General features: G+C 38.4%; 7 protein-coding genes across 8 annotated transcripts; 5 read left to right on the top strand and 2 right to left on the bottom strand.

Annotated features, from left to right (window-relative positions):
• Positions 1 to 687: 687 nt before the first annotated feature.
• Positions 688 to 2,289, top strand: LOC117564560 (uncharacterized). The gene is made up of 3 exons (XM_052002231.1): positions 688 to 1,680; positions 1,746 to 1,936; positions 1,972 to 2,289. The coding sequence occupies exons 1-3, from the start codon at positions 724 to 726 to the stop codon at positions 2,183 to 2,185; spliced, it is 1,362 nt and encodes a 453-aa protein (XP_051858191.1). The 5' UTR covers positions 688 to 723; the 3' UTR covers positions 2,186 to 2,289.
• A 25-nt stretch (positions 2,290 to 2,314) lies between these two features.
• Positions 2,315 to 5,078, bottom strand: LOC117563550 (defense protein l(2)34Fc). Its single transcript, XM_034241929.2, has 3 exons — positions 4,996 to 5,078; positions 2,747 to 3,060; positions 2,315 to 2,682 (listed from the first exon to the last, which is right to left on the bottom strand). Exons 2-3 carry the CDS (start codon positions 3,053 to 3,055, stop codon positions 2,509 to 2,511), a joined length of 483 nt encoding a protein of 160 aa, XP_034097820.1. The 5' UTR covers positions 3,056 to 3,060; positions 4,996 to 5,078; the 3' UTR covers positions 2,315 to 2,508.
• A 608-nt stretch (positions 5,079 to 5,686) lies between these two features.
• LOC117563670 (uncharacterized) lies at positions 5,687 to 6,301 on the top strand. The gene is made up of 2 exons (XM_034242093.2): positions 5,687 to 5,912; positions 5,964 to 6,301. The coding sequence occupies exons 1-2, from the start codon at positions 5,729 to 5,731 to the stop codon at positions 6,299 to 6,301; spliced, it is 522 nt and encodes a 173-aa protein (XP_034097984.2). The 5' UTR covers positions 5,687 to 5,728.
• LOC117563547 (nucleolar protein 10) lies at positions 6,288 to 8,778 on the bottom strand. The gene is made up of 4 exons (XM_034241925.2): positions 8,616 to 8,778; positions 8,158 to 8,559; positions 7,377 to 8,098; positions 6,288 to 7,321 (listed from the first exon to the last, which is right to left on the bottom strand). The coding sequence occupies exons 1-4, from the start codon at positions 8,679 to 8,681 to the stop codon at positions 6,337 to 6,339; spliced, it is 2,175 nt and encodes a 724-aa protein (XP_034097816.2). The 5' UTR covers positions 8,682 to 8,778; the 3' UTR covers positions 6,288 to 6,336.
• Positions 8,779 to 8,854: 76 nt separating this feature from the next.
• LOC117563549 (ras-related protein Rab-14) lies at positions 8,855 to 13,419 on the top strand. 2 transcript variants are annotated; one of them, XM_052001949.1, is made up of 5 exons: positions 8,855 to 9,212; positions 12,122 to 12,235; positions 12,301 to 12,481; positions 12,548 to 12,730; positions 12,788 to 13,419. In XM_052001949.1, exons 2-5 carry the CDS (start codon positions 12,130 to 12,132, stop codon positions 12,963 to 12,965), a joined length of 648 nt encoding a protein of 215 aa, XP_051857909.1. In that variant the 5' UTR covers positions 8,855 to 9,212; positions 12,122 to 12,129; the 3' UTR covers positions 12,966 to 13,419. The 2 variants fall into 2 exon arrangements, with proteins under 2 accessions (XP_051857909.1, XP_034097818.1); XM_034241927.2 differs by lacking the exon at positions 8,855 to 9,212 and having other exon boundaries at positions 12,788 to 12,967; positions 13,029 to 13,419.
• Positions 13,420 to 14,108: 689 nt separating this feature from the next.
• LOC117563548 (polypeptide N-acetylgalactosaminyltransferase 35A) lies at positions 14,109 to 16,502 on the top strand. The gene has a single exon (XM_034241926.2). It carries the CDS (start codon positions 14,304 to 14,306, stop codon positions 16,188 to 16,190), a length of 1,887 nt encoding a protein of 628 aa, XP_034097817.2. The 5' UTR covers positions 14,109 to 14,303; the 3' UTR covers positions 16,191 to 16,502.
• A 313-nt stretch (positions 16,503 to 16,815) lies between these two features.
• LOC117563962 (DNA mismatch repair protein spellchecker 1) lies at positions 16,816 to 20,943 on the top strand. The gene is made up of 6 exons (XM_034242538.2): positions 16,816 to 16,954; positions 17,021 to 17,070; positions 17,133 to 17,926; positions 18,553 to 19,637; positions 19,702 to 19,934; positions 19,996 to 20,943. Exons 1-6 carry the CDS (start codon positions 16,906 to 16,908, stop codon positions 20,542 to 20,544), a joined length of 2,760 nt encoding a protein of 919 aa, XP_034098429.2. The 5' UTR covers positions 16,816 to 16,905; the 3' UTR covers positions 20,545 to 20,943.
• Positions 20,944 to 21,827: the final 884 nt, after the last annotated feature.

The raw sequence follows: 21,827 nt of genomic DNA, 5'->3' as shown, positions 1-21,827 counted from the left end.
GAACTATAAATTATTCAATAGTAAATAAATATTTGCATTTATATCGATATATGCTATATAATTCCATGCTCCACACTACAAAAGAAGTGATACTTTTATAGTATCATAATAGTGTTGTGTAAATACTGCTCTTTTAGGTGAACATGTTCACATGTTCTTTTTTTTCAAAAGAGTCAACTCACTCATATTGCTCACTTGCTCACTGTTCATTGCTCAGCTGCTCACTGTTCATTGCTCAGTTGCTCACTGTTCATTGCTCAGATGTTCAGTTGCTCACTGGTTGTTCAGTGCATTACCAAGTCAATAAGCACTGCATCTCAACGACTTTTCAAAAATAGATTATGTTACATATTTAATTTTCAAACTAACCGATATCTCTGCATTTTAATTTGTCGCATTACTTTTGCTTCCTTCATTGGGCATTTAAAAATAGTTAAATAAAATCCTTCTGTACTTATTCTGTACTTATTGAATGGGAACAAAATGCGCGAAGAAGAGTAACTAAGCACAAATGAGCAAGGGAGCAAGTGAACAAGTGAACAAAAATGAGCAAGTGAGCAAAAATGAGCAAGTGAACACAAATGAGCAAAAATGAGCAAGTGAACAAAAAAGAACAAAAAGGAAGGAACATGTTCGCTCGCTCAGTTTTTGTTCACTCACTCATGAGCAACCCAACACTATATCATAAATGCTCTCCCATCACTAGGAAGTAACTGAATTTTAATGCAAATAAATTACGCATTAAATATGTCAGTCGTCTCCACTCGCAATATTTCATATGCATCATCAATGCAATGCTACGTTTGCATATACAATCAGGCATGTAAATTGAAAACAAAGCAACTTGCCAAATATGAAACGATACCAGCTAACGTGGAATGCAGGGGATGCAAATTGCAACGTTATTGCAGCTTAAAGCATCTGATTGAGGATCGCGAGCATCACGAAGTTTGTGGAGTTTTAACAAAATTGCAAAAATCACTGAACATTGCGCATCCATTGCTGTTGAATGATCATCCCCATAGACGCATGGAACTGCAGCGGACTGTTGCACAATTGATGCTGGCGACGCGTCTCAAACTCGGTCGCAAGTTGACACCACGTGAGCGCCAACTTATTGGCTATCCCAGCTATTGCATGGTATGCTATAGTCTGGACACATTAACTGCCTGCAGTCGCTGTGAGGCTGTGGCATATTGCTGTTCGGAGCATCGGCGCCAGGATCGTGATTATCACACACGTGAAGCATGCGACACTTTGGCGCTTTATTATTCCCCATATCGCTTTCTCGAAAGCCAGTTAAGAATTGCCAACTTTAAGCTGCCATGTGATTTAGAGCAGAGTTGTTTGGTCGAAGCATTTTATCGTGCCACCAGAATGGAGATAAACAGCCAACCCTGGAGCTGCTTAGAGGACTATGAGAAATACGCAGCATGTTCATCCTTCAGTGGCATCAGCAGCATTTGCTTGGCTCTCACTACTATTACATTTGTGGCTGCACCGCATGAGACGCTCCACATTTATGTGGTGGGTGCAACTGAAGAACACCGACGCTACTTTCAGGAGATGCATCTGAAGTTTTTCTTTCTTCAATATCAATCTATTTGGCAGCTGGTTGTTTCCTTCATTGGCCATGAACAACAACCGCAGGAGGAAGAACTGGTCATATTTAACTTGAAGGTAATTCAAAAGCAATTTAAAGATAAATTTGAACTTTAATCTAATCGACTCCAATTGCTTTACAGGGTAGCAAGCGTAAAGTTTTCAAACGCACATTTTCGATGACTTTTGTCCAGTTTGCCAAGTGCCATAAGGTGGACCCTGTGCTGATTATGATTTATAATCCAGACTTTTCTGCACTAAAAAACTTGAAAAACTTGTACCAAACTGTCCACATCTTCCCAATCTTAAAGATTCATATTCTTGGAATTCATGCGTTCTAGAGACACTTTATATCTATAACGTTCCCATATGTATTACTTCTCTAACAAAGATGCAGTTTCGCTCGAATATTGCGTTTCTTAATGAGATCGCCTCTACGTTTGAGATCGAAATAAATAACGCCTATGATTGCGAGGAGAATCCGTACCGTGAGATCTTACCTTATCCCAATCTTAATCCTGATGATAGTGAAACAATCATATACGCCAACAACTATTTGAAAGTTATTTATACCAGTGTATAAATTAAATTATATTTTTATCATTTAAATTGAATGCAACATGTTTTTATCATTTATTTCATATATAAAAGAACACTTGTACGTGATCCACTGATAAATCAAAATGTATTGAAATTTCGAAATAAAAAGTCCTTTTAGTTTTTATGTTTTGTAAATGACTTTATTGCAAAAATACTGTTTTCCTACACGAATGTGTTGAAACATGCACAAAAATCATGAATATTTATCACAAGGATTCCATTAGCCTTCAAATAGTCCAGTAAACAAAAACAAATGGGAAATCAAAGAAATGTAATAAGTAATTTTGAAAAATTATTGCAACCAAATTATGCTTCCACAGTGACATCCTTGGTGACACGTCCCACCCAATAAACGAATGAAGATTGAACCACAGATGCCATGAATTTGACGTTGCCTGTGTAACCCGCTGGTGGAATCCACTCAAAGGTCAGACCGCTTAATGGACTGCCCTTCTTAGCATTCAAATGAGTCAAAGTGTCCTAGAATGGTTTCAATATTGCCTTAAGTTAGATGCTAAAAGCTCGATTGTAATGGGCAACTTACCTGAGGTCCCGAGCAGTCCAAAGTCTGAGAGTGCTCTGTGTCCACAACCTTGAATTGTCCCACCACACGATTCTGTCCGTCGCGTGCCTGAATAATAAAGCCCATGAACTCATCGCCACCCAAAGTAAGGGTCAGCTTTTGACTGTTGCGGACATGAGATGAACCAGAGATGCTATATGGTGGCTTCTTAGTCTGCAGTTGTGCACCGTGTTGGGGTGTAAGGTCACCACAGGCAACTTTTGGAGCACCTTCGGAGTAGGCGTGAGCACTGGCAGCCAGGCAGACGGCAATCAAGAGCAAGCGGAACATTGTGGCTAAAATTAGGGAATTCATGAAAAATATTTAAATGGGTAATGAACTTTTAGAAGATGATGTGGCTTAAAAACCCTTATTAATTTACACACTTCAATAATTTTTATAAATAAAAAAAATGTAGAATAAATATTAAATATTATTGTTTGTATTCGTTTAAACCTGCGTTCTTTAATAATAAGGGAAAAAATTTTAAACAAAATTGAATATCTGAAAAATCTTTTTTATTATATTTTGAGTTTTTGTAAACTTGTTTTTAAAGTCAAAACCTATCTCTGTAAATTTTTTTGCAGTTGTAGTAGTGCAGCAAAATATGGCTTTCAGCAGTTGGCGAATTAAAATAATCAGAAAGCCGTATTCATTAAAGATCAGTATTTATTTGCATTTACTATAATTGCATATGCTTGTTTCGACTAATTAATCAATTAGCATTGGCGCTGAAGTGGGTCTAATAATAAATTTTTCCACTTAGTTTTGCCCTTGGCCAGCTTAAGATTGTCAACAACTGCTTGTTCCAAGATTTCTTGTTGCAGCGACGAAACTGGTAATAAATAAATAATATACTATGTAAAGATACAAAATCTTCTCGTCAAATTTGCGAATTCAAGCACGCTTTGGTCATAAATCGTTTCGAAGAGTACAATGACATATTTGCTATATACAAATCAAACGTATCAGATATATAGCGTAATAATTATAAACCTAACCAAGTTGCATTTGTATGCTGATTAAAAAAGTTTTAGATAAAAAAAAAACAATCAGAAAACTGGTTTTTGGGCTATTAGAAATGCGAAAATCACGTTTAGAGTACAATTCCAGTAAGCTATAAAAAAGAGAAGTAAAGATAAAGTAAGAGCGGGCAATGTTACAATTACGCACATTATTTCCTGAATTATAGAAATCGTGAGCGGAGCTAACTCAAGTTTATTCACTTCAAGTTCAAGGCAACAAGTTGTATAACCTCCATTAGATCTCACAAAGCAATCAATTCACACGCCGACGCAGTCGACCATACAATTGGTTAAGACCTTGTCGATGATGTCCAAAGACCCAAAGAGAAGCAGATAACGAAAATGTCAAGCCAGTTTGTTAGGCGACTACAACAACTCAACTCAAGTCAAGACAAGCAAAGCCAAGCCTCAAATACAAATGGTATATGTTTACGTCAAAGTATCTTTGTTATATGTTAAAGTTCAGCACTGGACAAGTTGGCGAAGCAACATTAATATTTATATTCTCTGAGGGTATAGCACTTCGTGTAAGTGGAACTATAAATAATATAAATTATTTAACAGCAAATGTAGTTATTACGATCCGTCTGCTCTTAAGTCTGTCCATTAATTATATAATATCTACAGGATATTGTGAAGTCAAACACACTCGACTAATGCGTTCTCACTTGTCTATTTTTTGTTATAGTGTCAATTTTTTTTTTTTTAAATAATAAAAAAACCGGTTACTTTATTTGTTTAAATAAAACATCATCGGCTTGGCGTATTTCTTTCGCCACAAAACCTCAATTATCGAGTTTTGTAATGGTTGGAAAAACTGTGCTGTTGTTATTTCTTTCGAGTTAAGTTCAGTGAAGCTTAAAACACGCATTCAGTTTATTTAAATAACTATATCTATATAGTATACAGTAGCTATTGTTTAATGACACGCAACATTTAAATGAGAACTTTGAAAACAATATACAAATGTATAATTATCATAAATTTAGTAACATTCATGGTCAATTAAGAAAACCATTGTTTTGATTTTTAAGTATTCCCAGCACTATTCGAATAATTAGTTTTAATGTTAGTTTCACTCCTTGAACATACTAATTATGTCAATAATCCCCCTTAGTGATAATCCAGTACGTATTCCTTTTATAAATTATCTTTAAAATTTAAGGGCACCACACGTTTCTTGAATTGACTTTTAAAAGTACCTACCACTGAACGATACAACCACACGACACAAAGGAAAAACTTGAAATAAGCTGAAAATTCTACTACGACTCTCTATTTATACTAAAAATATAAAGCCCATCCATAAGCCGGTCTACTGAAACTATAATAAAAAAGCTTTTAAGACCGGTCAGAGCCGAGCTTTAGTCAAAAAGCTAACGAATAACGAAGAGCATAAAAGCTCATCGATACTTCGACTTTTAAATGGGAAATAAACAGAAACAGATTCAGGAATCCGTTCTATAGAAAGTGCAATGATATCTGCGACCATCGCTAAACGCTGACTAAGTGTTTACTCTGAATAATAAATAGTTAATACCAGACAATTAGCACAGATTCAACTAAATTTCCGCTAATAAATCACGACTTTTAATTCGAAACTTTTGTGCAACATTTAAGAGTACGACAAGTGTTAGATACGATATTGCTAATATTTAAGGAGCTTGAATGAGAACAAAGAAAACGATCTAGTGAAAGTTAAAAAATTTGTCTGTTTCATGTAAAAAATTCTCTACGATCAGTAGTTTATTTTCAATACCTATTATATATACAGATATATAAAAGATTTGAACCATTTTCCGAGCATTTTTTATTCTCACAATTAGTTCTCGAATCGAACCTTTGTTCTAGAAGCGAATGGCAATAAAATAATAACCTAAGCAATCCATGTTTGAAAATTACTATTCATAAATTTGTTTTTGTTTCTTTCATTTCTATTATGGGTGCAGAGCAATCAGCATTGTTAGTCTGCACACAAACTGGAAAACCGGAAAATCCTCTCAAACTTCCCAATGCTGAGCAATTTTTCCAAATGTATTTTGATAAAATGGCTGAACCTAGAACAGGACCTGTCACAGAAGCCCTGCTACATTTAATAGCGAACGTGCCACAACAGTCTTTATGTAAGTTAACGGAATAATAATAAATCAACTTATCAAATTTTAATTACTCAGCTGAAGAGAACGAAAATGTGTATGCCAAACCTTTAGAGCTGGGTTTTGGCTACCAAAATGATAATTTAGAGGAAGCAAGTGATGACGAACCGGAGCAAGAAATAAATGTTATGTCTGACGAATCCAATTCACTTGATGATTCTTCCGACAGTGATGTTAGTATAGAGCCCATTTCCAGTCATGGCAATTGTAATTTTAAGTTGATTCCCTTGGATTTAAAACCAATTGATTTACTCGATATTGACGATCCTAAAATGCAGTTTCAAAATGAATTTGTTATACGAGTTGGTGACTTAGCCAATGAAGATAGTTCAGAACGAAAAATTTACATAAATTAAAACATTTTTATGTAGCAAAAGTTGATTACAAAGTCCTACTTAAAATTAACTTTTTTCAGTTTTAACGATTTAATTGGTCTCACGATGCCGCGCCGTTCTTCGCGATGCTTTTTCAGTTCCGCCTCACGTTTCTTTGCAATGTGCTGGGATTTCTTTTCCCTGTTTATTTCAAATGTCATTTGTCGATTGCCAATTGAGCGGCCCACATTTGTCACTTGGCCTTCCAAGCTAGTCATGACACGTACACGATCCTGCAGACTGACCTGCTTGATGCGACGCTGTAGCTCAGTGTTGCCCTGCTCTTTGTCGATAGCTGTTAGTTTAAAGTTCAGCTTATTCAATGGCGGTGCGCTAGTATTGCTATTGCTGTCACCATTGACATTGGCCAGTGGAGACACATAATCATCTGGTCCATCAGGTTCTTCTTCCCCGTTCTCTGCCTGCTCCTCTTCATCGCGCTGTTGTTTCACTTGTTTATAGGCCTGCTTCATTTCCTTCACATATTCTCGTCGGTCATCATCATCCGAGGATGCCTCATCACCACTGCTCTCCTCGGAATTGCTCTTCTCGAAACCAAACAGATCCTCATCGTTATCACTTTCTTCGCGTGTTTGCGCCTCATCCGCATGTAGTTCAGCGACATGAGCAACTTCAATGCGCTGTTTCAGCTCCTTGGCCTTTGATTTGTCCAGGCGATTCAGCACAGGAGCCAGTAAGCGATATTCCTCAGCTTCTTTGTTAACAGCGAAATCGGTGTTTTCGAACATGGCCTTGAAACGAGAATCTTGCAAAAGATTGGGCACATTGCGTTGCTTGGCGCTGTTTGAAGGATTCGCCTGTTCATCCATAATCTTAAGGGCCAGCTCTTTGTTAACCTTTGGCAACTTCGATTCGATTTGCAAGCGTGACTTGCGCTCACTTTCAATCTCTTGTCGCACTTTCTCCTTGCGGAAGCGATCGAAGGCAAACGGTTCTACCACAGACTTGGCCTTGTTGTAAAGACGAACATTCATAAAGTATCTGAAAACATAATTAGGTTGAATGGGGGTTAAAGAAAAATGTTTTAACCACTTACCCATGCATGTAACCCTTGAGTAGATTACTTCCAATCAAATGTTCCATGCCCAGTTCGGCGAGCTCCTTTTGTGTCACAAACTGATAGTCATCGTAGACATTTTCCACCACCTCAGATTCAATCTCCTCAGTGAGATTGTCTAGGAATGCGCACCAGCGTGGCGCTGGTCCCATGGCTGGTACATAGTATGTTAGCATTTTGACATCCTCTTGTGCCAGGAAGAACATTCCCGAATCGGGAATAGTGCAAAAATCATTGAACGATGTCGTCGACTCCACGTATGCTATTTGTTTGCCCGTTTGCTCATCCCACAACTTTAATGTTGCCTCATCTAAGCTGTAAACAGCATTTTGAGCTGGATTAAAGGCCAAGCGCTTGATGGGCAAATTGTTGAGATGATTTTTGGTGAGTAATGGTTGTCGAGAGCGTATATCATAGAGCAGCACATGTCCAGAAGCAGTGCCAACGCCCATATGAAGTCCATTGCGAAATTTAAGTGCTGTGACAGAAGGAAACTCTTTGACGCCCGGCAGTTTCATAGCCACATCCAAGGTGGCGCAACGCTGCTTGCTGCGCGGATCCCAGGCCTCGACTGTGCCCTCTTTTGTACCCACCACAAGCAGATGATGCTCGGGATTCACTTCGCAGGCATTCAGGCAGCTGGCGTCTGTCTCGTAGGGCTGTAGGAATTGACCACGCTCCAGGTTCAGACGATAAATATCCTGTCAATAATTGTATACTTTAATAGCCTGCTGGATTATTATTATTATTAATTACTTACCCTGCACACACCCACTATAAACATATCACAGCTGGGTTTATGATACTTCATATCGCGACCGAAACGCGGAATGCGTAATCTGTAGTGACGCCCATGTGCGGCATGGATTTCAACATATCGATCACATTGGAGGAACACCATTTTACTATAATCATCGCTAATCACCTCAAATGTGGTCACCTCCGAGTCGAAACACCGTTCGAATTTGATGGAGAGATTGGAAACCTCAAAGCATTTAACACGTGGCTTATAGGTTCCGGTGGCTAGAATATATTGCTGATCCGGACTCATGCGTATGCTGGTGCAAACGCCGGGCATATCGAAGTCCTGTATGAGCTCTATTTGTCGACGAGAATCCCCCTTTTTCATAAGCTGTGAGCGCTTGCGACGATCGGTAAGCCACTTTAAAGAAACGTATTAATTATTGTTTACATTGTATTAAAGATGCAATGACTTACATCTGGCACCGATTTGCCGGCGCTCAAGTTGTAGATTTTCACATCATTCACTTCGTTGACAAACATTACTGCATTTTAAGCACACAAATCTATGTGTATTAAACTACAAAATACAACACGTGCGGTATCAACACAGTGTTGCAAAAGAATAAAATAAAATGTATACAAATGCCACCTTACAACCCTAGCTTTGAGTGCTGCACAGCTGTTCAACAATGCAGCAGTTTATAACACTTTGTGCAGCAATCTGGCAACGCTAGAAAATTCGTCGCTACAATTGCTAACAAGAAAAACGCAAAAGAAATTTGCTGCTGGTTCAATCTTTGAAAATTATTAATATACAATCTAAGTGATTTGCATATTTGCCCGTATATTTATGCAAGTGGTCGAAACGGAATAAGCACATAACTGTGCTTGTGTTTTTACGACGATAGTGGGTGAATTGAAATATACAAACAAATACAGACGCGATTTACATATACACACAAACACACATACGCTTTGTACACCCCCACACAACCCCGTGCTCGTTGCTGCCACCCTACATTCCGTCTGCTCCCTAGCTCAACTTAAAATACAGACAAAAAACAAAAAACGGTGAGTAATATGCTTGTTGGGTTGCTTTTAAGCCAATTATAAGACACTGTAGATTTTGATTGCAATTAATATAAAATACAAGTTCTTCTCATGTGTTGCCATCAGAGTGGAGGGGGCGGTCGCTGATTTCTAATATAATGACAACTTTCCCTTGTACCATAAAAATTACTCGTCATATGTTGTTGTTGTTGTTGTTATGGTTGTAGGGCAACCCACTTTTCCTCTCTCGTGTCTGTAATTGATATTAGGGTCTTAGTCAACACCCCCCAATTGTTGTTGTCGTTTTTGTCTAGTCTTCTGGCTGGGCGCGCCTTGTGTTTAGTTTATCAAATGGCGGGGCTTTAGGGAATACTCACATAAACGCACACATACACACATACACATCGTTCAATGTATGCAAATATTTTTAATTATTTTTCCTACTACATTTTAAAGTTATCACCAAGTTCCATGCATAGTTGACACAGGCACAGCTTAAGTTTTTTATACTAGGTATTAATACGTTAGAAGGGCATTCTGGTTTAGTGAAAGCAGAAAATAATATCTTAATCAATGCAAAATAAAACCCCATTTCAGTAAAAACATTAATAACGATTTTACAATACTAAATATTTTGTTAAGGTCGTTTTATAATCTTAAAACTGCTAATGTTGATTTTCTGCTGAAAAAAGTTTTCGAAATCTTGAATATGTTGAAAAACTCAAATGTTATATCATCTTGAAGTGGATAAAAGGTGTCTCAAATTCGATCACTCTCAACTGTTGCTTACTCGTTATTACTAAGGCAATACTCTGAGTCAACCTTCAGAGTTGCGATTTCCTTAGAGTAGCACCAGCTTTCATTCATTGTTCTCTGATTTGACTGATAAGACGAATAATTCAATCTACATACATATATTGAATGCGTCGCACTTCATATAACAATGTTCTATATGGATGTACTGTTTATTGTTGTTTAACTAGCATACAAAACCAAGAGAAACCCGAAAAATATATGCTATTTATACCCGCTACCCATAGGGTAGAAGGGTATTATAATGCCGGCAGGAAATATGTAACAGGTAGAAGGAGGCATCTCCGACCCTATTAATAATCAGCGTGTATAGCCATGTCCGTCTGTCCGTCCGTCCGTCTGTCCGTCCAATAGATCTCAGAGACTATAAGAGATAGAGCTATAATTTTTTTTCGACAGCATTTGTTATGTTTGCACGCAGATCAAGTTTGTTTCAAATTTTTGCCATGCCCACTTTCGCCCCTGCAAATCAAAAAAATCGAATAACAAGCGTAATTTTAAAGCTAGAGTTATTTTGTATACAGTGAAGCTATAGTAGTGATCCCTAATGGTTGCGATCAGAAAAAAATTGTGGAAGTAATTAAAGAAAACTTTTGTATGGGCAAAAACGCCTACTTACTATGGGTCTGAGTTGCTTTAGCCGACAATCATTGTGCCGTCTATGGATTGAATGCGGTACTAATCGATATCATATACCATTTGGTATATTTTTTAGTATTTTTGCAGTATATTTGGTATATTTTGAGAATAATACCGCAAAATATATTGCTTTTATTCAAAATGGGTAGCGGGTATCTCACAGTCGAGTACACTGTAGCTTTCTTACTTGTTTTGACATAGTTTAATTTACGTGTTAGAATTAAAGAAAATTTTTGCTCCGATTGTTCCTAACGTATCATAAATTTAATCTTTTATTATAGCCCTATATTCAACTGAGGTGAAAATATATTGGTACGAAAAATTCAACATTAGACGCTAAAATAAATATGCCTTTATTTTTGCAATCAAAATTAAATATATTTTGCAATTTACAATTTATTTCTGTGTGAATAATAACAATTGTGATTTAATAAGTATAGAATTACTTTACTTGCGATTTCAAGAAAAGAATTCGTCGAAATAAGCATAGTAGGGGTATATGGGTACATTAGTAATAATTTCGAGGTTGGAAAACAAGATAAAATGTATGCATGTATTGTGTAGTATTAAATAATCGTTAACATTACTTAATGGTTATCTATAGTTGCAACATGTGTTTAAAAACCTACAATAAGTTTTGTCATGTTTCTGTAAAATAATTAATTGAAATGACACATGAGATTTATAAATATTTTAATATATTGTTATGTTGTTGTTATTTAAACTGAACAAATTCCATAATAAACAGGATTGATTCACCTAAAAGACTGATGTGCGCAAACTTGCCTTAACTGCGTTATATTCTTTAATGTGATGCACTCATTGAATATTTATTTATATATTTATAAATGGTCAAATAAGTCATATTTTGGATCCTTTTCCTTTTCTTAAGACTCGCAATTTATTTTACTTTTCACTTAATCAAAATTTAATTTAAGTTTGTAGTGATCAGTAAAGATCAACTGGGGTAAATTGATATGAACACTATGAGCTTGAAAGCACAACTATCTGTCGAGCTGCAAGTAGGGTTAAACCCCTTAAAATAAAATAAAAACTGACACATACTTTAAACAAGTGGTTTGTTGGAATACAGTAAACAAATAAACTGGCCTGCTGTTCAAACACATGCTTCAAGCCCTCCGAAATGGGGGCAGAGCAGCAAACTCCGCTGGCGACATGCCACAAAAGACAGACAGCCAGAACCAAGAACCAAGCGACGCTGAAGCGAATTAATGCACCATTACAATTCTTGATAAACGAAAAAAAAAAACTCAAATTGTGTATATATATATATGCACCTAACAGTTATTGTGTTGAGTAGGTTGCCAAATGGGCAGAAAAATGAATGCCAAACGGCCTAAAATATGTCGCGTTGTTAACAAGCTATATGATCGCTTTGACTACTTTTTAGAAAAATGTGCGAGTGATGCAACTAAAGATGTATCAAAACATTACAGTTTTGTTTTTTTCGTTGACAGGTCCCACGATGACTGCAGCACCATATAACTACAACTATATCTTTAAGTACATCATTATTGGTGACATGGGCGTGGGCAAATCCTGCCTACTGCATCAGTTTACCGAGAAGAAATGTAAGCACACTATGAAGTATAATATTAGATCGATATTTCAAATATATTTAATTCTTTCTGCTTAGTCATGGCCAACTGTCCGCACACAATTGGCGTTGAGTTTGGCACACGCATTATCGAGGTCGATGACAAGAAGATTAAACTACAAATTTGGGATACAGCTGGCCAGGAACGTTTTCGGGCCGTTACTCGATCGTATTATCGCGGTGCTGCAGGTGCTCTAATGGTTTACGATATAACTAGACGGTTAGTCCACAAAAAAAAAAAAAAAACAATATTTCAAATTTAACCTAATAATAATTTTCTCGGCAGTTCAACGTATAATCATTTGAGTAGCTGGCTCACCGATACTCGCAATCTCACAAATCCCAGCACTGTGATTTTTCTCATTGGCAATAAATCCGATTTGGAAAGCACACGAGAGGTGACCTATGAGGAGGCCAAAGAGTTTGCCGACGAGAACGGACTCATGTTCTTGGAGGCCAGCGCCATGACGTAAGTGTGAGACTTCAAATGCTGTGGGATACAATTAAATATATCTTATTTAAATAGTGGCCAAAATGTGGAGGAAGCATTTTTGGAAACGGCACGCAAAATCTATCAAAACATACAGGAGGGTCGTCTGGATCTAAATGCATCTGAATCGGGGGTGCAACATCGACCGTCGCAACCATCGCGGCCAAATCTCAGCAGCGAGGCAGCACATGTGAAGGATCAGTGCTCGTGCTAAATGTATTAACTTTATATACATACGCATAGATTATAATAACAAAAATCTAACTTTTATTTTTAGCGCAACTCGTAATCATATTGATTTCTTATCTATCAAAACCAACATGCAACTAATATGCAATGAAACAAAAACAAAATCATGTATGTAGTTAAATGATTGGATTAAGTCGAAAAAGAAAAGTGTGAACAAAAACCAAAATATATAAACGTCCCCATATGACAAACAAACATTTAGGTAACTAGTAAGTTAAACATAGAATTTGAATATCTACATTGTATTGTTGCATTATTTCTATCTCTCATTGATCGTTGGCATTGTATTGAAACTGTTTGGATATTTAGAAAACCTAAACGTAAAAACGCAAAACCAAATGCATATAGAAATATGTTGGATGTTAGCGAATATGTTTCTCATTTCAATACTGCAATACACAAAACATTTTATATTTCTATTTTCTTTTGTTGTTTTTTACATCACACAAATTTGTTAGAAATAATCTGTATATATTATAATATGTATCCTTCTTTAAAGCTCATTTTGTTGAACGTTGTGTGTAATGTAACAAATATTTGAAGGCAACCACTGTTATATGAATATTAAAGACGTATTTAACGCATAATGCTATATAGGAAATAAAGTACGATTTATTTATAAATCCCCCACAATTACACACAAACAAGCAACCCAATAATGTTTAAAAGGTATCGAGTGCGCGCTCTTCACAATTCGCATCTAGCTTGTAAAATGGCAACTCTGGAACTCAAGCGATGGACTGACTATCGATAACAGCTGTGGGCATGCAAATAATTTGAATTGAATGAAGCTCTAGGCAACAAAAAATGTTGACTCCGTATATAATCCGGTTTTACTACAGATTTCTGGGCATGTATAGGTGAAGTGTCAATCATGCGGCATTAAGCAATTTTTTGGCTAGACTCAGCTTTTTGCGTATGATGCAAAACAAAATCTTTTATGCTAATCATGCCCCTCAGCTGTTGAGGAAGCTAAAACCTACATAGGAAATACAGAATTTATATAAATATATCTCATCTACAAAACTGGTAGCTTAAAATTTTCAAAGAATGCGCCAATGCTCGCAACTAGTTTTGCAAAAGCGTCTAATAAGAAATGGCAACGCCTTCACCTAATCGATAGGCGTACGATATCGATAACAGCTGCGTGTATGCAAATTAATTGAATTTAATTAAGCTTAGCCAACAAAAAATATTGACACCGCATAAAATCCGGTTTTACTACAGTTTGCAAGATATGCAGTGATGAAGTTTCGCTTAAACGGTATTGAACGATTTACTAACACGACGCACTTAACCACGTATGATGCAAATCAAGCGCCTGCTATGCAAATCCTGCACTCTCGGCTCGCTCCTAATTGCGGCTGTTTGGACAGTGGGACTTTTGCTCTACATGCATATGCTGCGTAGCTCTATTCCAGCGGCTGGCTGGAATACTGCACCACGAGCCGAAATGAATTACAAAGCTCAAGTAACCGTTGGCTGTCGACCGGAGTTCTTCAACTACTCTGGCAAAGAGGATCTGGTCACGGAGGAACAGCCCAAGCAGCTCGAGTTGCTTGGCGTGGTGCGGAATAAACAGGATAAATATATTCGCGACATTGGTTACAAGCATCATGCATTCAATGCGCTTGTGTCTAACAACATCGGACTCTATCGTGACATACCCGACACTAGACATAAGGTGTGTCAGGCAGAGCTGCCTGATATGGAGCTGCCTCAGGCCTCGATCATCATGTGCTTCTATAATGAGCACAAGATGACGTTGATGCGCTCTATAAAAACAGTGCTGGAACGCACCCCTGACCAACTGCTCAAGGAGATCATACTGGTGGACGACAACAGCGATTTGCCGGAGCTTGAGTTTCATCTGCTGGCCGATCTTCATGCCCGGCTTAAGTACGATAATCTGCGCTACATACGCAACGAGCAGCGGGAGGGTTTAATACGTTCGCGGGTCATTGGAGCACGTGATGCGAGTGGTGATGTATTGGTTTTTCTCGACTCGCACATCGAAGTGAACCGTCAGTGGTTGGAGCCGTTGATGCATCTGGTGCAGCAGGAGAATGCCACGTTGGCGGTGCCCGTAATTGATCTGATAAATGCAGATACCTTTGAGTATACGTCGAGTCCGTTGGTGCGCGGTGGCTTCAATTGGGGACTTCATTTTCGCTGGGAGCATTTACCGGATGGCACCCTCAAGGTTCCGGAGGATTTCAAGGGACCGTTCCGTTCGCCAACGATGGCAGGCGGTTTATTTGCAGTGAATCGTTTGTACTTCCAGCACATTGGCGAATACGATATGGCCATGGATATTTGGGGTGGCGAGAACATCGAGATCTCCTTCCGTGTTTGGCAATGTGGCGGTGCCATCAAGATTGTGCCCTGCTCCCGTGTTGGACACATTTTTCGCAAGCGACGTCCCTACACGGCACCAGATGGCGCCAACACGATGTTGAAGAACTCTTTACGCTTGGCGCACGTTTGGATGGACAACTACAAGGATTACTATCTGAAGCATGAGAAAGTACCGAAGGACTATGACTTTGGCGACATTAGCGCGCGGTTGGCGCTTCGTGAGCGTCTGAAGTGCCATGACTTTGCCTGGTATCTGCAGAATGTTTATCCCGAGTTGCGAGTGCCTGGAGAGGAGCCAAAGAAGTCAGCGGCAGCAGCAGCGCCCATTTTCCAGCCTTGGCATTCACGTAAGCGCAACTATCTGGACTCCTTCCAGCTGCGTCTTGCGGGCACACAGCTTTGTGCGTCGGTTGTGGCGCCCAAGGTGAAGGGATTCTGGAAGAAAGGCAGTAGTTTGACATTGCAACCCTGTCGCGGCAGAGCACCCAATCAACTGTGGTACGAGACAGAGAAATCGGAAATCATCTTGGATAAGCTGTTGTGCTTGGAGGCTGCAGACGATGCGCTGGTCATCATTAACAAGTGCCATGAGATGCTTGGCGATCAGCAGTGGCGACACACCAGGAACAAGGACAGTCCCGTCTACAACATGGCCAAGGGCACATGTCTAAGAGCTGCAGCAGCCGAAGTGGGTGCCAAGATCAGTCTGGACTTGTGCTCCAAGGCGGGCAATGTGGGCGGTGCCTGGGATATAGTATTAATGAAACAGGATCAAAAAGCTGTAGGAGGCGGAGGAGATCAACAACCAAAGCCGGACAGGCAGCTGCTGTGAGCGGCGGTCTCTCGTACTCAAGATATTAGACTGATGTTAGTCTCTAAGTAAATAGTTGATTGATGTTGATTGATTGATTGATTGCCGTATTAAGTTTAAATTAGTCTGTATTTTTCCACACCGCGTAGTTGATAAAGCCAAGTGTAAACAAGTTTTTATTGATTTAAAACCGAATTTTACAAGTTAAGTTCTTAAGTTAAAATCAAAGCATTTCAGTTTTATAATATTAAGTCTTGGCTGTAAATAAATAATCCCTTTATAAATAAACTGATTCCGTTAAACAAGTTTAGGCAACTAGCTTGACCAATGGGGATTACCATCCACAAATTATTGATTTGACTCTAATGTGTTTAAGAAAGATGGAAAAGTTGACATTAATTTGTATGAGAATACAAAATTATTATCTTACACACTTTGATTCTAAATTTCCAATCATAAAATTCAAATTCAATAGAAATAACTAATTTTAATATTTAAAAGATAATACACTAATTACACCTCACATATTGAACTCGATTATTTTAGCCGGCAATCGATAACTATTTGCTGTTAACGTACATTATTTGAAAGTATCATTCTATCATGTCCAAAGACAGCTGTTTTGTGCGATTCTTGGCGTTCACTAACACTGAATTATTCGCGTCGTTTTCATTGAGTGGCGCGTAAATTGGCAATTTGTTTAAAGAGGCTTTATTAAACACATAAAAAAGTAAGAATGGAAGGAAAATCAATTGTGAGCAGACAAGAGCCGGTGCTGCATCTAGGTAAGCGTAATAAAGCAGCCCAATTACAATATAATTACACATAAATGCGCATTTACTCTGCACCAGATACAAATGCACGTCGCAATTTCATAAAATTCCACAACAAGCTTGGCGAGGTGAGTTCTGCTATGCAGCTTTAACTTCTGCGACTAAACTTTAAATTCTCACCACCACCCAGAAACCTAACTCGACGGTGCGTTTTTTTGATCAAACCGATTGCTACACTGTTCATGGCAACGGTGACTGCGAACAAGTGGCTAAAATTGTTTATAAATCTACCGCCTATGTGCACTTGTTGCTGCCCGATGACAAGAAGGAAACGCTGCAGTATGTGGCCATGTCCAAGTCCAACTTTGACCTCGCCGTGCGTGAGCTGCTTTTGGTGCGCAATCTACGTGTTGAAGTGTATGTGAAACGTTCTTTCGATTGGCATCTGGAGTATAGTGGTTCACCCGGCAATCTGCTTCAGTTCGAGGATATTTTGTTTTCCAACAAAGAGGTGCTGGTGGGAAATAGCATCATTGCGCTGCAGCTTAAAGTGGAAGCTGGAACAAAGAGGCGTGTGGGCGTGGCTGCCGTGGAGCAAAATGATTGCACCTTTCAGCTGCTCGAATTCGTGGATGATGATTTCTTTACGGAACTGGAGGCCACTGTGGTGCTATTGGGACCCAAGGAATGTCTGTTGCCCTCGGCTGAGGGGGAATATGCGGCTGTCAAAGCGCTCTTGGAACGCAATGGCGTTATGATCACTGTGCCCAAGAAGGAAAGCGTTGCAAATCGTAATGATCTGTTACAAGACTTGAATCGTTTGTTGCGTTTTGCCAAGGGACAGCAGGAGGATGCCAACGGACTTAAGGAGCTACAGTTGCAGCTAGCTTCAGAGGCCTTGCGAGTGGCCATTAAATACTTGGACTTGGTCAATGATGCGGGCAACTTGGGACACTATGAACTGAAGCAGTTGGATCTTAAGCGGTAGGAAATATGTTTATTATAATTGAAGAAATAGCTTTCAAATAACAATCTTTGTTTTGAGGCGAATGCTTCAATATTTATAGTTATCTCATAAGGGAATGATTAGGAAAGTTTACTCTGTCTTTCCTCGTATCCTCATGATCTTATAAACTGTCCATGCTGCATTTATCAGAGTAGGTGGTAAAATTTCTTTGTTTTATACACCTTTCAAGTATGTGTTTACACGTAGCCAGACCGACTTTCGCCTCTGCAGTTATAGAAATTACTTTTATTGAACACAATGGTCTATTGTGGTTTGCATATTGTTTCAGTCAAAACACATAACATAAAGGAAAGATAAATAATTCTATAATACAAAAAGTAATTTTATAATCAAAAATGCGTCCTCAGAAATCCTGCTGAATTCAACATCCGTCATTTTAACATATAAATATTTAATACACATATCCTGCCTTATCTTTCGGTTAAATTTATGTGATTTTAACGTAAATAGGTCTGGTAATTAGCATTATTATAATAGACGAAATAGGAGACGTTTACTTCAGCTGGGTAGTAGTCCAAAACTCGATCCAAATTGAGAATATAATAGTAATAATCTCTTGGCCAAACTGATTTGATTTATGCAGCTTTGTACACCTGGACGCAGCTGCAGTGGCTGCTCTGAACATCATGCCCAAACCAGGCACGCATCCATCGATGCCCTCGTATCGCTGGCAAAGCATTCTGGGTGTCCTTGATCATTGTCGCACGCCGCAAGGACATCGTCTCATGGCACAGTGGGTGAAGCAGCCGCTGCGCAGTTGTGAGATTCTCAATGATCGCCACAACATTGTGCAATGCTTGCTGGAGTCTCCACATACGCTGGACATGCTCAGCCTGGATTATTTGAAGCGCATACCAGATATTCTGATGCTCACCAAGAAGCTAATGCGTCGCAAGGCCACATTACAGGATCTATTTCGCATTTATCAGGTCATATTGCGCACTCCAAAAATATTGCAGCTGCTGATTGAGCTGGATAACAGCACAGTGCAAAGCGTGTTGTGTGCGCCCTTTAAAAGTTTCCTCGAGGATTTGACAGGGCTCAAGCAAATGGTCGAGCAGGTGGTAGATTTTGAGGCCATCGAGAAGGGCGAGTATTTGGTCAAGGGCTCTTTTGACAGTCGTCTTATGGAGCTGCAGCAAACCATGGCTGAGTTATACAAGAAAATGGAACGTCTGCAGAGCAAATGCAATGAAGAACTCGAGCTGGACGGCAAGCTGCTCAAGCTGGAAAATGTGGCAAAATTGGGCTATCATTTTCGCATTACACTCAAAGATGATTCGGTGCTGCGCAAGAATAAAAACTATCGTATTGTGGATGTGATCAAGGGCGGCGTGCGTTTCACCTCCGACAAGCTAGAAGGCTATGCCGATGAGTTTGCTAGCTGCCGTACTCGTTACGAGGAGCAGCAGCAGTCCATTGTTGAGGAGATTATCCAGGTGGCAGTCGGTTATGCGGCGCCATTAACTTCACTAAACAATGAACTCGCCCAGCTGGATTGCCTGGTTAGTTTTGCCAACGCTGCTCGAAGTGCTCCGACGCCATATGTGCGTCCCAAGATGCTGCCCGAAGGCGCCGGTCAACTGCAGCTTGATGATGTGCGGCATCCATGCCTGGAGCTACAGGAACATGTCAGCTTTATAGCCAACAGTGTCGAGTTTAAAAAGGGTAAGCTGTTTTTTAACCCTTCTCCAATTGCAGTCCATATTATTATAATTAATTTCTTTTGCAGATAAATGTAACATGTTCATCATAACGGGTCCCAATATGGGCGGCAAAAGCACTTATATACGTTCCGTAGGCACAGCTGTGTTAATGGCACATGTCGGTGCCTTTGTGCCCTGCAGCTTGGCCACCATTAGCATGGTGGACTCGATATTGGGCCGCGTTGGAGCCAGCGACAACATTATCAAAGGCCTGAGCACATTTATGGTGGAAATGATTGAAACGTCTGGCATTATAAGGGTGAGCTTGAACTTTTAGTATTCTAAAAACGATCTTTATATTGTTCTATATTCCAAAACAGACTGCTACCGATAAGTCTCTGGTCATTATTGATGAACTCGGACGTGGAACGTCCACTTATGAGGGCTGTGGTATTGCCTGGTCTATAGCTGAGCACCTGGCAAAGCAAACTAAGTGCTTCACACTTTTTGCCACGCATTTCCATGAAATTACCAAATTGGCTGAAACATTGTCCACAGTGAAAAATTGTCACATGGCTGCTGTAGCCGATGCGGACAACTTTACGCTGCTTTACCAAGTGCGACCCGGTGTCATGGAGAAAAGTTTTGGCATACAGGTGGCGCGTTTGGCTAATTTTCCCGAGCATGTGGTGCAGAATGCCCAAGAGGTTTACAATGAATTTGAGGATGAGCATGCGGACAAGCAAAATCAAACGGATAAGGATCTGCTCGATAAGATACAAGTGGCCATAGAGCAGCTATCGACTGCTGGCAATAATACCGAGATCAATGTGGAGGATCTTACAACGTTGGTCGCACAATTTGCAAAGGATATTAAACAGCTGGATAGCGATTACTTCAAATCTGTGCTCAGCACCACCGAGGCTTAGTTTGAAAGCTAAATAAAATTGAATCAATTTAAGTGTTATTCTTAAATGTATAGAAATGCATATTCCATCCATTGAAAGTCGCTCAGTTTATTATTTTAACATTTATTGGTCTTTTTTCTTATTAGCTGTAAAAGTTTCTTTTTTATTATTAATATTTTTGTGTACATATTGTATCAGTTTTAATCCGTTTCTGTGTTAAACATCGAATTTGCATACGAAGTGTTTTAAATTTGCTAATGAAATTATAAAATATTGTTCTATTATATTATTTGTAATATTAATGTATTTAGTTTAGTGGACATTTGTTTATTTAAGGTGCACACATGGCTTGTTTTACACAAATCCTTTCGAATTCCATATTTCTCAAAACTAAAATTAAAATCGAACAACTAAGGTGTTGTCTTCTTTAAAAAATGTGTGGCATGGGATTAAATCTTGAATGGAATTCGAAATAGAATTGTTTTTTTCTTTATTTTGTAATCCATGTATATCATTTGATTTATTACGAATTATAATTAGCGATTTATTTTCATTTAATACATCTTACAACGTTTAAACACTCCAAAAAATAAATATTGTATTAGTACTCGTAATATAAACATTTAATTAGTTTTAGTTCATTTGTTTATTTTCAGTTTTTTTGTTTTTGTTTTTTTTCGTAAATTACATTTAATAGTTAACTGTTTGCGTTTAAAATTTCCATCTTCATTTTGATTTCCATTATGTTTTAATTCGAAAATAAACTGAATTAAAAATTTAATATTTATAAATTACATTTATTTTTCTATGCGTAAATTCATAAAATGTTTCGAAATACGATACAAAGGCAATTAGGTTGTTTTTGGTTTTTTTTTGTGTTTTTCAATGTCTTGTTTTTTTTTTTATAACATCGTGTATATGATGAATAATTTTGCTTAGATAAAAGATTATAGATAAAGTTTGCAACGAAATTGCGGTTGTTGAAAATAGTATTGCATCATATAAGGTGGTCCTATTTGCTATCCCTTGCAGAGGATACTAAAATAGTGACACATTTTGTTAATAGCTGTATAGTAGTATAGTTTACTATTTCAAACGATGTATTTAACGGGAGGCACAACAAGAAGATACTGCAAGTTAAACTTAAACAATTTTGAAATATAAGTTTATCATCACTTTAAAATGTAGTGACCCTTCTGCAAGGGTTTTTGAGAACTGTTTTTCGTAGTTTTCATAATATATATCCGAGTGCATTTGTGGTTTTGTGCGAGTGTAAAATAAAGTTACCGCAAGTAGAAAAAACA

Source organism: Drosophila albomicans, chromosome 2L (genome assembly GCF_009650485.2).
Source record: "Drosophila albomicans strain 15112-1751.03 chromosome 2L, ASM965048v2, whole genome shotgun sequence".
In the NCBI taxonomy this organism is placed as follows: Eukaryota; Metazoa; Arthropoda; class Insecta; order Diptera; family Drosophilidae; genus Drosophila; species Drosophila albomicans.
This window is presented reverse-complemented; position numbering and strand designations above follow the sequence as displayed.